The sequence below is a fragment of the Agelaius tricolor genome, unplaced genomic scaffold, assembly GCF_023055355.1.
Source record: "Agelaius tricolor isolate 1412-34295 unplaced genomic scaffold, bAgeTri1.0.p SCAF_6, whole genome shotgun sequence".
NCBI lineage: Eukaryota > Metazoa > Chordata > Aves > Passeriformes > Icteridae > Agelaius > Agelaius tricolor.
In genome coordinates this window covers 44,987,515-45,000,652 of record NW_027269266.1, presented here as the reverse complement: position 1 = coordinate 45,000,652, position 13,138 = coordinate 44,987,515, and the positions used below count along the sequence as shown (strand labels likewise).

At 42.5% G+C, this 13,138-nt stretch overlaps 1 protein-coding gene across 2 annotated transcripts in view; it reads right to left on the bottom strand.

The window, feature by feature from the left end:
• NPSR1 (neuropeptide S receptor 1) overlaps positions 1-13,138 on the bottom strand; it is an 88,546-nt gene that overhangs the window by 54,630 nt on the left and 20,778 nt on the right. The window contains exon 3 of one of the 2 annotated variants that reach the window (XM_071429638.1): positions 3,703-3,978. In XM_071429638.1, the coding sequence (XP_071285739.1) occupies positions 3,703-3,849 (147 nt within the window). In that variant the 5' untranslated portion in view covers positions 3,850-3,978. Of the gene's footprint in view, positions 1-3,702; positions 4,110-13,138 lie in introns of those variants that run through there. The other variant, XM_071429639.1, reaches the window with a different exon arrangement.

Here is a 13,138-nt window from a genome sequence, read left to right as displayed (position 1 = left end):
ATTGTTTTGATAGGCACACAGTTCCTCCTGAAAGCTGTAACACTTCAGTGTCACTGCTGTGCATTGCTGCATGGCACAGGGACCAGGGCTCATGGGGCCAGAGGCAGGGTGTGTCAACATTTGGACCAGTGATTGGGGCTCCCACTTGGCACGGGGGACACTGGGATTCCCAACAACCTTGGATGTAAACAACAAAACCTTTGTGTCCTGCTGTACAGGCGGGGACTCTACACAGCAGGAAACAAAAAGTACAACTTGATGGATTCCCAGCTCTGCTGAGAGGTAGGAAATGATGGTGGGAACACAGTCCCACTGAGAAAACTCACAGTTGCTCTTCCTTTCTCTTTTTGAGCACTCCAACCTTTACTTTCTTGCGTAAAAGCAGAGCGTCTTCTTTCTCAGCAGAGCTCTTAAAACAGATCCCTACCCAATCTTTCTGAGGACAAGCACGCGCTCCTACCATTGTGAAAACTTCCGGTCTGTTTAGTATCTGGCAGGAGGAGATGCTTCCTCCAGCCCTGACAAAGTCTCCCAAACCCTGCACAAAATCAGGCCAAACCTATTCTGAGATTCCACCTTTTCTCCAGGCAGGTTTCTGGTTTGTACCGTGTTAAGTTTGCAGAGTTAAGAAGGTCCTAAAGTAGAGGAAGGCTGCAGGTATTTAGATGATTTCTGCTCTTTTTGGACTACTGTATTTGGCAGGCGCTATTGATGCTTCTACATATGGATTAAGCACATATGGAGGAGATTGTAAAGGATTGTAATGAACTTTCCTTTGGCTTGGAAGGTTGGAGCTGTAATTAATACCAATTTGCACATCTGTTCTGAATTAGGTGCTGAAACAGCCAGCAGAATTCCTTATAGTTTAAGTCAGCAACATACCTGGATAGAAAGGCACCCAGGAAGCAAGATGATCTGGGTTTTCAGGGACAATTTGCCATAACACAGCAGCAAGACCTAAATGGCAGTGGGAATGAGGCAGTGCCTTTGCCATGGAAAGAACCAGCTCATCTTGCATGCTGAGTGATGCATGGATACACCCAGTCCTGCCCCAAAAGCTGCCATTCGGTATGCCAAGAGTCAGTTTAGTTAGCCCACATGGCCCCAAAATTAGACATCATTAGCAAAGCTTTGATGAGCAGCTGGTCCTTCTGTAGTAATGACTACCAGAAGAAATTCTGCATTCCTCTAAGTGGAGGAAATGTTCCATTTTTGAGATAAAATAAATCAATAAAATTCTCCTCAGCCTTCCCCCCAAAAAGACAACAAAAACATGAACTGGCAAAGCATTCTCTAATCTAAACTAAACTCTGCAGGGTTTAGTTGTTAAGCAGAAGAAGAGACAGAAGCGCAAATTTTTCCGGAAGAGAAGCAATCACAGCTCAGCCTTTCTGGCACTGAAATACTCTAATGCACATTATTTTACTTTTGTCATGTTGCCACCACAGTATAACACAGACACTACCTGGGGTGGGTACTGGCCATCCTTTTGCAGCTCGGGAGGAAAAGAAGACACCAGCACATGCTCATGGAGTTTGAGCAGCATGTGAGATAACCCTGGCAGCTGTCATTGGGTAAAATCATTAAAAAGTCATCAACACAGTTACAAGGTGTCACTCCCTAGTCTCTTTTTATCAGTTTAGATCATGTTTTCCTATGACTGCTTTGCTAAGGTAGGTTACACCTGCATTTTCCAAGCAGAAATAGCTTGTGTGCTCTGTCTGCACACAGATTCTGGGCTCAACCTGTGTAGTGACTTCTCACCCACACTACCTTCACAGCCAGCCACAGGTTACAGTGTGTTTGAAAATCCAAACCCTATTTGTAAGCCACATTTTGAACACTGAACTCTGTTTTTCAAATTCATTCAGCCTGTTCCATACTGAAACTTGAATTGTTTTAGCTGCTTAACTACAGCATTGTAAAGAGGAAGATGATGCTGCTTGGCTTGCTGAAGTGGACAAGGACGCTGCCACAACATGGGCAGAGCTGGTGGAGGATGGCCAGCAGAGTCAACTGGTATCAGCAGCACCTTCCACATGTGGATTTTACTGAGTGCTGAAATTGCTGGCAGGGAGCCCTGTCTTCCCTGCACTGCAGTCATCAGAGCAGGTGCTTTCTCCTTCCTTTCCTACAGCTGCACCAGCTGTCACTCGTCTCTAGAGTCAAAATATTTCCATGCCTATCAACAGCTAGTAATTGAAGTGAAATCAGTGAGTCTCCTTGCAAAGTTCATGCTACATGTGCCAGAGCCAGGCATCCGGCAGAGACTCGAGCAAATCTAATGAGAAGTCCTCAGCTACAGAATTGTTTCCTTTAGCAATGGATGAGCATGCATGACTATCCTTGGTTCCCTAATTATTGCAATTTACTCAATCTCTCCTATTAATGAGCATTTTTCTGCCTGGGGACTTTCTAATCATGGAATTAATTGTCACTTCTACTATTATAAAATACTGCTCCCATGACATTGTTCAGATTTACAGCCCTAACTGTGAAAAGAAGACAGGAGATAAAGAGAAAGTTGTTAAAATATTTTTCTTGTCCCTTGTGATTTCTTTTTCAAGAGCATTTTGGAATCTAAGATGGAGAGGGAAAAAAAAGGAATAAAAAATAATTTTTACCCTTGAAATCCTAGGTAGCAAGTATTACCTTAGCAATTATAAGCAGCATGTTAAAAGAGACCCTCACTAATTAAGACTGGCAGTATGGATCATCTCTTTCTTAATCAGGGCTGGGAACCTGCTGTAATTCCACCAATTCCACTAGGATTGTGTCAGAGCACTACCAATCTCACAGATACAAAAATTGCTCCTGAATATATCCCCTTTTACCTCACATGTTATCAAATGGTATAAATGCCTGGATCTTTCCTGCTGAAATTGATCTCTTTGGTGCTGAGGTCCAGAAGGAACTGCAGGGCACTCCTAGCCAGACTTTTTAATGACTTGAACTTGTACAATGTACCATAAAAATAAAGAGACACATGGCATTCAGAACAAAATTAAGCAGTAGCAACAGGCAGAGAAATCTGAAGGAAATATGAACTTCAGGACTTCTCCTGAATCTTTTTCCTCCATTTACATATTGCTAGGGTGATGTTTAGTTTTGGAGATGACTGAATACACTTCTCATTCAATTGAACAGCATTCACTACTGAATGACTCATCTAATGCATTCTTAACAACAGATTTCTAAAGACACTGCAACCCCCACTCAACTCACAAACAAACAAACAAACAAACAAATTAGAACCTGTCCCTCACGATTAAAAAAACCCCAAACAACAAAAACCCCGTCTCACTTGTGTACAATATTTGTTACAGCTGGAAAATTGAAAAGAAATCCCTTATGCCAAGGCGATGCATCTAAGAAATTACATTAAAAATGTGTTAAAATAATGCAAGCTTTTGACTAAAGATGCATGTATAATTACAATACCTCTACAGAAAACCAGTACTGTCCTCTCTTGGAAGGGGATAGAGTTAGCTAAGACATGTAAATCTGAAGTCTAATTTCTACAAGTATTTTGCTTTTCAGTAAATGCCTCACACATGCTGTCAGTTTTCTTTGCTGGGAAAAAAAACCTACCAATATCTGGGAAAAAAAGTTAAAGAATCTTAGTTATCTCCCCACATATGTGCTGAAAATGCTCCAAAGCTGCAAGCATTTGAGAAAAGTAATGCACCCCTAAAGTAATACCTTAAAGGAATAGTAAAAGGATCCCCACTCCTCTTCTGCCACCACTTCTGTGAAAGTCACCGTTTCAGTGAAAGTGACAAGGGTAAGATCCAGACAGCTGGTGCCTCCCTGGGAGCTGCTGCTGGCTTCTGTGGAGTTGACCTCCATCACTGGATTTTGCTGAAGTTGTCCAGGTGCTGGTTTTAGTAAGAGTTAATGCAGCCAGGCTTCTCCTGTAAGAGCGCAGCACAAAACCAGCTTCTCACTGGCTACCAGAGGTGTCGGGCTTCAGTGCAGCTGAGTGATAGGAAAAAAAAAAAAAAAAGCCAAGCTGGCATTCCTTTGAGCTTTCTTTTGGTACAACTCTGACAACAGCCATTCACATGCTCTTCCCAACAGCAGCAGCCAGTAGCAAAGTCTGCACACATGGCCCCAGCCATGTGCTTTGTGGACTCTGGATTACCTTGCACCCCAAGCTGTTAGCTCTGGAGTCAGGCACACCTGTAAAAGCATGGAGCTCTTCCCTGCACTGAGCCCAAGAGCCTGGGTATTCTGCTCAGCAGCATTGCTTACTTACCTTAGCTGAGCTCACTATGATGTTGATTACCTTTAGTCTTATGGTATATCCATAAACAAACACCAACATGCTCTCCTATATTAACAAAACCCTATTAAGTTTGTAGGCTTAAGGGATGTCAATATCTACCTGACTTCATAAATAGACCTCTCCCTCACCTCTGCAAAGAGCTGGAGTGTGCTGCCACACAGGAAAGCAGTGCTTTCTTCTCCATACAGAAAACCTGCCTGCAAAGGCACAGCTCCTAAATACTTAGAGACTCAAGACTCTTCAGAATGAGGTAATCAATTATCTCTCTATTCACAGATTTTCTGGGCACCGATCCCACACACCCTCTGTGTATTCAGATGTTTTTGCCCATCTCCAGTGGCGTCACTCTAGCCGTACACCAAGGTGACAGATGAGAGTGCACTCACCTTCCCTGACCAGAGCTCAAAGTCACTTGTAAATACAGCACTTGTTCAGCTTTGTGAGGATGCTCTGCCCCAATGACAGTGTAATCCTAAGTAGAACTCGATGTGTTTCACACTCGCACCCCACCAATTCAATCTCTCCTTACCTGCTCATGGCAAAACCCAGTCCTGCCTTTCTGTAGGTACAGATGGCCATGGGTAAGCTCAGGACTCTTTAAACCCCTCTCTCTTGCTAGCACAACACACCTTTTCCCCAGGTGCTGGAGCAGGGGTCTCCACAAAATGCCCACATCATCCATGTCCCTGATCTTCTTGGGACTGTGCCTATCCCTGCCTACATGAGCAGCAAGAGAGGGGTCACTAAAGGGCCCTCCAACTCCCAGATTCTGTATTAATAGAGGAAATTTAGGGAAATTCAGGTCCAAATTTTGACTCTGAATCCTCCCAAATTAGGACATGCCTGGATCTAGGGCTTTGGACCAGGCTGTTCTAGAGACTGCAGAAACCTCTGTGTGTCTGAGCAATAATCAGACTCTCCAGAAGATGCTGGATCCATCAGAGTAATTCAGTGGAGTCATTAGAGGAGGGAATCAGTCTAGACCAGTACAGATAATCAGTACCAGTCAGGAGGCAATCAGCTCTGACTAATATGCACCAGCGATCAATATTTAACAGTGACAAATGATTCACGGGTTGGAAACATGAAATAGATAAAAAAGAAATATTATAAAGAAAAAAGATAAAAAGAAATATTATAGAACCACATTTTTGCTGAAAACCACTGGGGAAATGCTCATATATATTATATAAAAGAGAAGGGAAACATTTTTGCATTTTTTTCTGACTGATTGTACAGGTTGAGTTTGAAAGTCTGCTCAGTATTTAAGTAGCATCCAACCTTTAGCATCCAACCTTCTTGAAAATATTTTACCATTTTTTTTACCACTCTTCTTCCTTCTTCTAATGTTTCTTTCTTATATTTACAGAATTCTCTTAGCTAGAGTCAAAATTTATTACACTGAGCTTTTGGGTTTTTTGCACTTTCATTCCTACAGAGCTGTTAAGCTCAAGCATATTACAGGCACTAAGAGGCTTCTCAGTATCTACCCCACACACCAGATCATGTGCAGCTCTCAGGGCTAACTTAGAGTGACTTGCCTTGTGGCTTTGCCAGCTACTTTCTCTAAGTAGTGCTTATGGTGCTGCAAAAGGTTATACCATGCCCTGCTCCAGCACTCTCCAGTCTACAGAGGGCTAATTCAGATTTTCCATCATTATTAGCTTTTCCTCCAGTGAGTATTTCTCAGTCACTGTCACTGCCGTGTTTTGTTGTCAAAATGCTGTTTAGTCACAGAATTTGAAGCCATGGGCTGTCTGTGGTACCACATCTAGAATTAAGCTAATTCTCTAGAATAAAATGCTTTGGATTTAAACCACTAAAAGTGATTAACAACTCTTTGAAATTTGGTGTTCAGACTTTTTTCCTCACCCACTCTCCATGGTGATGTTAAGCAAACTCTGAAATGAATGGCAAAATAAAATATTTTATGATTGAATCTCAAAAACTTACAAAAGGCAAGATCAAATCCTAGAAATCCTCTGTGCTGAAGGAATAGCTGATTGATTCCAGTAAAGTCACTTTGTTTTTTCCTTAGTTGGGACCTTGAAAAGTCTCCGAGAATTTTAAATGTTTTAAGAGATGGAGACAGTTTTACAGGGAGAGAAATTCAGTCTTCTCTCTGCTTTAATGTAAAATGCTGTCCAATTATTATTGCAAGACAGTTTTTTATCTAATGTATAATAAAATATGCTTCTTCCTTCTTAACCTTTAGAGTGGCTTTTTATAAAGTTACTGTATTGTAGTACTGCACCACAGCATGCTTCCTAAGTTGGAAAGGTATTTAAAAAACCCATAAGGAATAAGAATGGATTATTTGAAAGAAGAATAGAGAGAACTTGCTTTAGAGGCCTCCTCATTTGCTGTTGCCTTTATCTCAGTCTTGCAAGCTACACACATTTCATTTTCTTAAATAAAGCCTTGAAGCAAAGGACCAGAAAACCCAAGAGCATAAATGGTTCCACTGAAAGGTGAAGAGAGTATTCTGTGGTTGCTGTGCACAGCAAAACTGATATTCTACGTGTGCACAAACATGGGGGCAGATGTGCAATGCCCATCTTTTATCTCCCCATACTGGCATGGCATTCCCCTCTGGAAAGAAGAGGAAACCCTGTGCAACTGCAGAAAGTGAAACCAGGAGATTGATGTGATGATGTGATATGACTGATGTGATGTGATGTGATGTGATGTGATGTGATGTGATGTGATGTGGTGTGATGTGATGATGTGATGTGGTAGATGTAGGTAGGTAACTCTGGAAAGAAAAGGTAAAAAAATAAAAGGAAAAACAGGAAGCAATGAATCAAAGTTTTTAAAGATCAGGTAAAAATTAGTCATTTTGATTATTTAAGCCTGAAATTCCTCAAGCAAAAACTCTGGTCTTTCTTGCACAACACCTGTGAAATGCAATAGGTGGAGATGGTTGATTTTGTGCATCACAGTGTGGATGCTCCATGGCAGGCAGAGGTGCCATCACAGAGGATGTTACACTCCAAAACTCAGCAGCAGTAGGAGGAGGGACTATGCAGGAATATCTGGTTCCTCCTCTGCTATCTGTTTCTGTATCTTGACTTCCCTGGCAGAAACTGTTGTGTGGCAGTATTTTTGTGCATGATGTAGATAACCTGCCAAAAGCCAGACAGTGTAAATATTCTAATGTGTCAAATTTTAAAAAAGATTAGGTACATCTGAAATGGGCAGAAAAAAGATCTGCTCAAGTATATTATTTTTACTGAGACTTTATACTAGATTTCATTTTGTTGTATTTAGGCATCATTCAGAGTAAAATTGAAAAAATATTTGGTTTTCTGCTCTTTGGAGCTTTGGCACCCTGGAGTAGTTAGGCATAATCATATTAAATGCAAAGAACAAATAACAGTATCAGACTGTAGGAAGAAAGAGAATGAGAAATTTCTTACTTCTAGAAGAGCAGCAAGTTAATTGCTTTTCTGTTAAAAACCCCATCCTTATCCAAATCTTTATATGCCAGCTTTGGAAGAGGAAATTTAGCCTGCTCTTCCCAATGCTCAGCTCCTCCCCAAAAGCTGAACATGTGGTGCAATTCAGAGGGAATCAGCTGCTGGCTCTGGTGGCACAGCACCACTTTGCAGCTGTGTGCCCTCATCCCGGCTGCACAGGAGAGCAGAACTGACACATTAGTGACACAATTCCTGTTGTTTGTCAGAAACTCATTCTCCTTTGACTTAACAAGATGCTTAGCACATGTGGTGGGTTCCTTTGGCGCCGTGCATCCAGAGGGATGCAGACCTGGGCATCCTGGGTAGGCAATACCCAAACAGGCATTGATTGCCTCAAATCTGGAACCAAAAACATCTCCATGTGATCCCAATGCCTGGGATGTGGCTGGGAAGGGATGCCCATGTTTCTGGACTCTTGTAGGTCATTGCTGTGTGTGAAACAGAGGGTTTCATGTGTGCCTTACTTAGGATGCAAGTATTCTGCCACACATTTGCACTCACATTTATACAATTTTTGTGCCCCTCCAGGTGGAAATGACATCAAATTTCTAAATCTTCAAGACTAGAAACAGCAATGATATTTTATAGCCCAAATAAAAAGGTACTGGATTTTCTTGACAGAAACCCCTAATATCCATTCTCCACCCTCCAGAATGAAGTGGCTGTTACTAGGATTTAAAAATTTGGGAGTCAAAGTAAGATTTCAGAAGCTGGTTATAACCTCGTCCCAAGCATTTAGTTTCAGGATCTTCATCCCAAAGCAGGACCTGGTAGCAGCATGTTGACATTGCCAAACTCAGCCATTCCCAGGATGCTCTTTGTGAGGTGTGAATTTCAGCTACACTCTGCAGAGACTCCAGGGATGTGACTCTGTCCCATCTGCAGCACATGGATCACCTTGGGCCACCGGGCCAACTAACAACACACTGTGTTCACTGCAGCCCCAAATTTCTTGGTTTTGGAGTTAGAGTCCAGTAAGTACAGCTGAAAAGCCCTTCTCTTTGATGGAAAAGTTTGAGCTGGATTTTCATCCACAATCTGCATAAACTTAATTTTGAAATATTAAAAGCATCACAGAATTAGATAACTGTTCTCTGCTGGGCTCCAGACTGATCTTTCTCACCTGTCAAGTCTCTATCCAGCTTTGAATCAGATCCCCAAACTGACAGAAAGTTGAATTTTCCTCTAATGTCAGTTTTGAATCAGATCTTTTGCACATGCTTAGATTTTACCCTTAGTAAAACACTAGCGTTTCAAAAATCACTGAGCATTTTTATAATAAATAATAAAATGCGAGTTGGTTGTTTCTCTTTCTTATATAATTTAAACACTTTTTTTTTTAAAGAGGAGATTTTTCCTCATCTTTATTACTCTTTGTTGTCTTATTCCAGACTGGTTCATTTTGCAAAAGGGATACACAGCCATTTCTTATTTCTTGTTAAGAAACTTTTGCAGAAGAATGAGGAATTCTTAAGGGATTATCTTTGAAAAGAAGCAAGCAGATAAAGAAAACATGGAGATGAATGTCATTAAATATGAATATTGTGTTAGTGGAACTGTCAGACACCCTGAGATTTCAAATCCCTTCACTCTGTTCCTCTCAATATTACCATCAAGGAAATCATATATTTTGCAAGGGCCTGATTCTCTATTCATTTAGTGTGTTGCAGAGCAGAATTTCTTCTTGTTCTGTGACTAGAATGGCAAGTAGCTTCCACAAAAAATGAGCCAAACCCCTTGAACTGAAACAGATGCCTGATGAATGTGCATTCCTGAAAATATTGAGACAGTCAACATAGTCACTTGGAGTGTTCTAACTTTTCAGGAGCTGAGCAGGTGGCCAAAATGTATGGCATCCATCAGGTGCTGGCATGTAGTTATGTGTACAGGTGCCAGTACGTAGGTAGAATAAATTCACAGCTCGCATCACCACCAGAAAGATTTTTCCTTCAACATCTTCTACTTCCAATTGCCAAGGTACTGTCTGCCCTTCTCAAAGCACTGCAGCTGGAAAGGGAAAAGAGCGCAGAAATAAAGCCAAGCTGCCAAAAGGGAAAGGTGGCTTCAGGTGAGCCCAGGCCAGCTCCCAGCACAGCCGGCAGGAATGCAGCCAACCCTTCCGACTGCATCGCCCGGCACACCGTATGCTCATTAACAGGGCAACTGCAGGGAACAAAGCACCAGCCATATGCTTGTCCTGCCCTGCTCCTCCCTCTATTTAAGGTCCCATTTAACTACAATGAGCATCAATGTACTTTGAGAGGGGGGCCAAGAGGCTGTCCAAATACGGGTACTAGATCCTATTTTGTCTACAGCTGGCATCAGCAGCTTGCTGTAAAATCTCCTGAGCCACAGGCCAGAGCCTCAGCAGTCCAAAGCTCTGTTTTCCACAGTACAGGAAGGCCATTGGAGGAAAATTGGGTTCAGGATTTCCAAAAGCCAACTTAGCCACTTCTGACACATAATGTATTTAATATCCATTAATAAGAATCTTTTTCAATTCTGTTTTCACATTGTTGTTTAGAAGAAATTTTCTTTCCTTCTCCCATTTTTAATTGAACCAAAACCAATTTAACAGGCTGTTGGACAAGATGATCATTGTAGGTCCCTTCCAACTGAAAATAATCTCATCTGGTCACTTCTATACCGATTCTTAATTCATCTTAATCTACAGAGTGTGGATAACCACATCATATCTGCTTTGGGAGAGAAATACTCCCCTTCTCCCACTCCTTACCTTTCTTTCTGCTACCTCTGGTGAGTACACCAAGAGGTCATTTCCATTATTACCATTCAAGCCTGCACTGATATAGGAATTACTCCCCTGTTAGATTTCAGAGGATGCCCGGATCTGATAAAACTCTCTCTTCTTCTGCAGGGGATGATCCAATGGCTAAGACTCAGGCTTGGAGTTCAGGGAAGATAGTAAGCACCTTGCTCTTTTGCACATTCCCATTCTGACCCCGACCTTTCTCCTGTCCCATAAGAAAGAACTCTGGAAAGCAAACATGTAACAGAAACTCAGGCCCTTCTGGATCTCATTCCCCATTCACCTGGATGCTCCTGCCTGCATAGTTATCCCCAGCTCTGGGTACATTTCACAGCTGGTCTGTGGCTGAGTAATTAATTCAGTTATAAATAAGAAACCCAGCCCAGATCCATAAACTGGGCCCCGGGTTGAGCTATGATAGCATGGATTTGAATACATACAGGGACTTCACTCCATCATGTTCCACCATAAGCTGCAGATATCTCACTGGCACAGGAATTGGCTGGTGTTTTAGCCAGACCAATGAGCTGTCTGGATTGGGAGATTCAAATCCTCCTATTTTAGGAGGGTGAGGACAATAAAACAGGCTGCTGTCGCATGAGAATCCTGGGGTGTGTGTTGTCTCTGTCTCCAACCACCGACTCCATGTAACACCTGATGCCCCATGTGAGGATCCAACTCAGCCATTTATAACAAGCAATGACAGTATTGCAGGGAGACAGGAACTGCAGTGGAATAATGCCGTGGGCAGCAGAATAATTGCTGCAACCAGGCAGTGGGACAGCAGAAAAGCAGTGGGAATTGCTGTGGGCAGCAGAAATGCGAAATCCCAATGGTAGGCAGCAGAGTGTGCCATGTGGTTTCAAACCCCACTTTGTGGATTGGGATCACCATCAGGACCACGGGAGCATGGACCTCTACACCAGAAGACCCCTCTCTGAAGATATGGACTTTCTTTCTTAAATAAAAGAGAGGAATTAATTATGACAAGTGGGCTCTGCTAGTCCTGCTCACGTGGTACAAAAGCCACAAACTCGATGTGTCTGAAAAGACCTCCTCGGACTTATTAACCTGGGAGAGGACTGGCTGAGATATACTTGCCACAGCCGCCATTGGTGATGACACAAGGCATTAATACTATAAACCACGACCCAGGTCGTGGGTGATCAAAGACCTAATATGGTTTGCACTGTTACGATGCCTAAGGCAAAGCCTTTGCAGATAAAGGTCAATGGAATGATTGGCACAGGGGCAGACATCACTGTGCCAACATATGGCCTTCATCATGGCCTACAACACCTCAGAGGGACCACACAGAGCTGCTTGAGCAGCAATCCTGTGTTGATGAAAAATCCTGAGGGCCAAACAGCTACAATCCAGCCTTACATCACTGCTGCACCACTGAACCTGTGGGGAAGGGATGTTTTTTCTGCATGGGGAGTTCAGATGGGAAGAGACTTTTAACAGAGGCCACTGTGTTAAAGTGAATAAGGTGTCCCACACCATCTCTGAAATAGCTTACCACTCAGCCTGCGTTGATACCACTGTGGCCTCTTGAGAAAGAGAAGCTAGATCCCCTAAAATCATTAGTACAAGAACTGCTAGCTCAAGGACACATAGAGCTATCTATGAGCCCTTGGAACGCCCCCTGTATTTGTTGTGAAAAAGAAATCTGGTAAATGGAGTTTGCTTCATGACCTAAGAAAAATCAATTTTGTAATGGAGGGCACGGGTGCTTTGCAAGCTGGTGTGCCTTATCATACAATGATACCTGCCTCCTGGACATCCTGATTGTGGACCTGAAGGATTGTTTTTTCACTATTTCACCGCACCCAGATGATACCCCAAAGTTTGCCTTCCAGTAATAATGCTGCACCAGTGCAATGCTACCAAAGGCAAGTTCTTCCCCAAGGCATGAGAAACAGCCCTGCAATCTGTCAATGATGAGTTGCACAAGCACTCTCATCACTGAGAGAACAGTTTCCAGGGGCCTACTGTTATCACTACATGGATGACATTTTGATTGCAACCTGAACAAAAAAGGAACTCTCAGATTCAGCCAAGCTTGCTGCAAGCATTAAAAACATTTGGGCTGCAGGTAGCACCAGAGAAGGTGCAGCAGCAAGCACCCTGGAAATATTTGGGCCTCAAAATAATGAACCAAACTGCTCAGCCACAAGCAATTCAATTTTCAACCAAAATTCAGACTCTAAATGATGCACAAAAATTTTTGGGTACTATCAGCTGGGTCAGATTGTATCTAGGTTTAACCAATTCACAATTAGCACCCTTATTTGACCTCCTAAAAGGTGATCCTGAATTAACTTCCCCCAGAAAATTAACCCCAGAGGCAAAAGCTGCTCTTGAAATAGTAGAGCAAGCTATCACAAACAGACAAGTCTGCCGGATAAGCCCAGAGGTGTGTTCATGCCACTGTGTTTATTCTTATTGTTAATTTTCATCCTACTGGTACTATTGGATAGTGGAATACACACTGGCCTGACCCTTTGCACATTCTAGACTGGGTGTTTTTACCTCACCAACCAAAAAAGACCCACCATCTTTGAGTTAATTGCACAGTTAATCATCAAATGCCGTCAC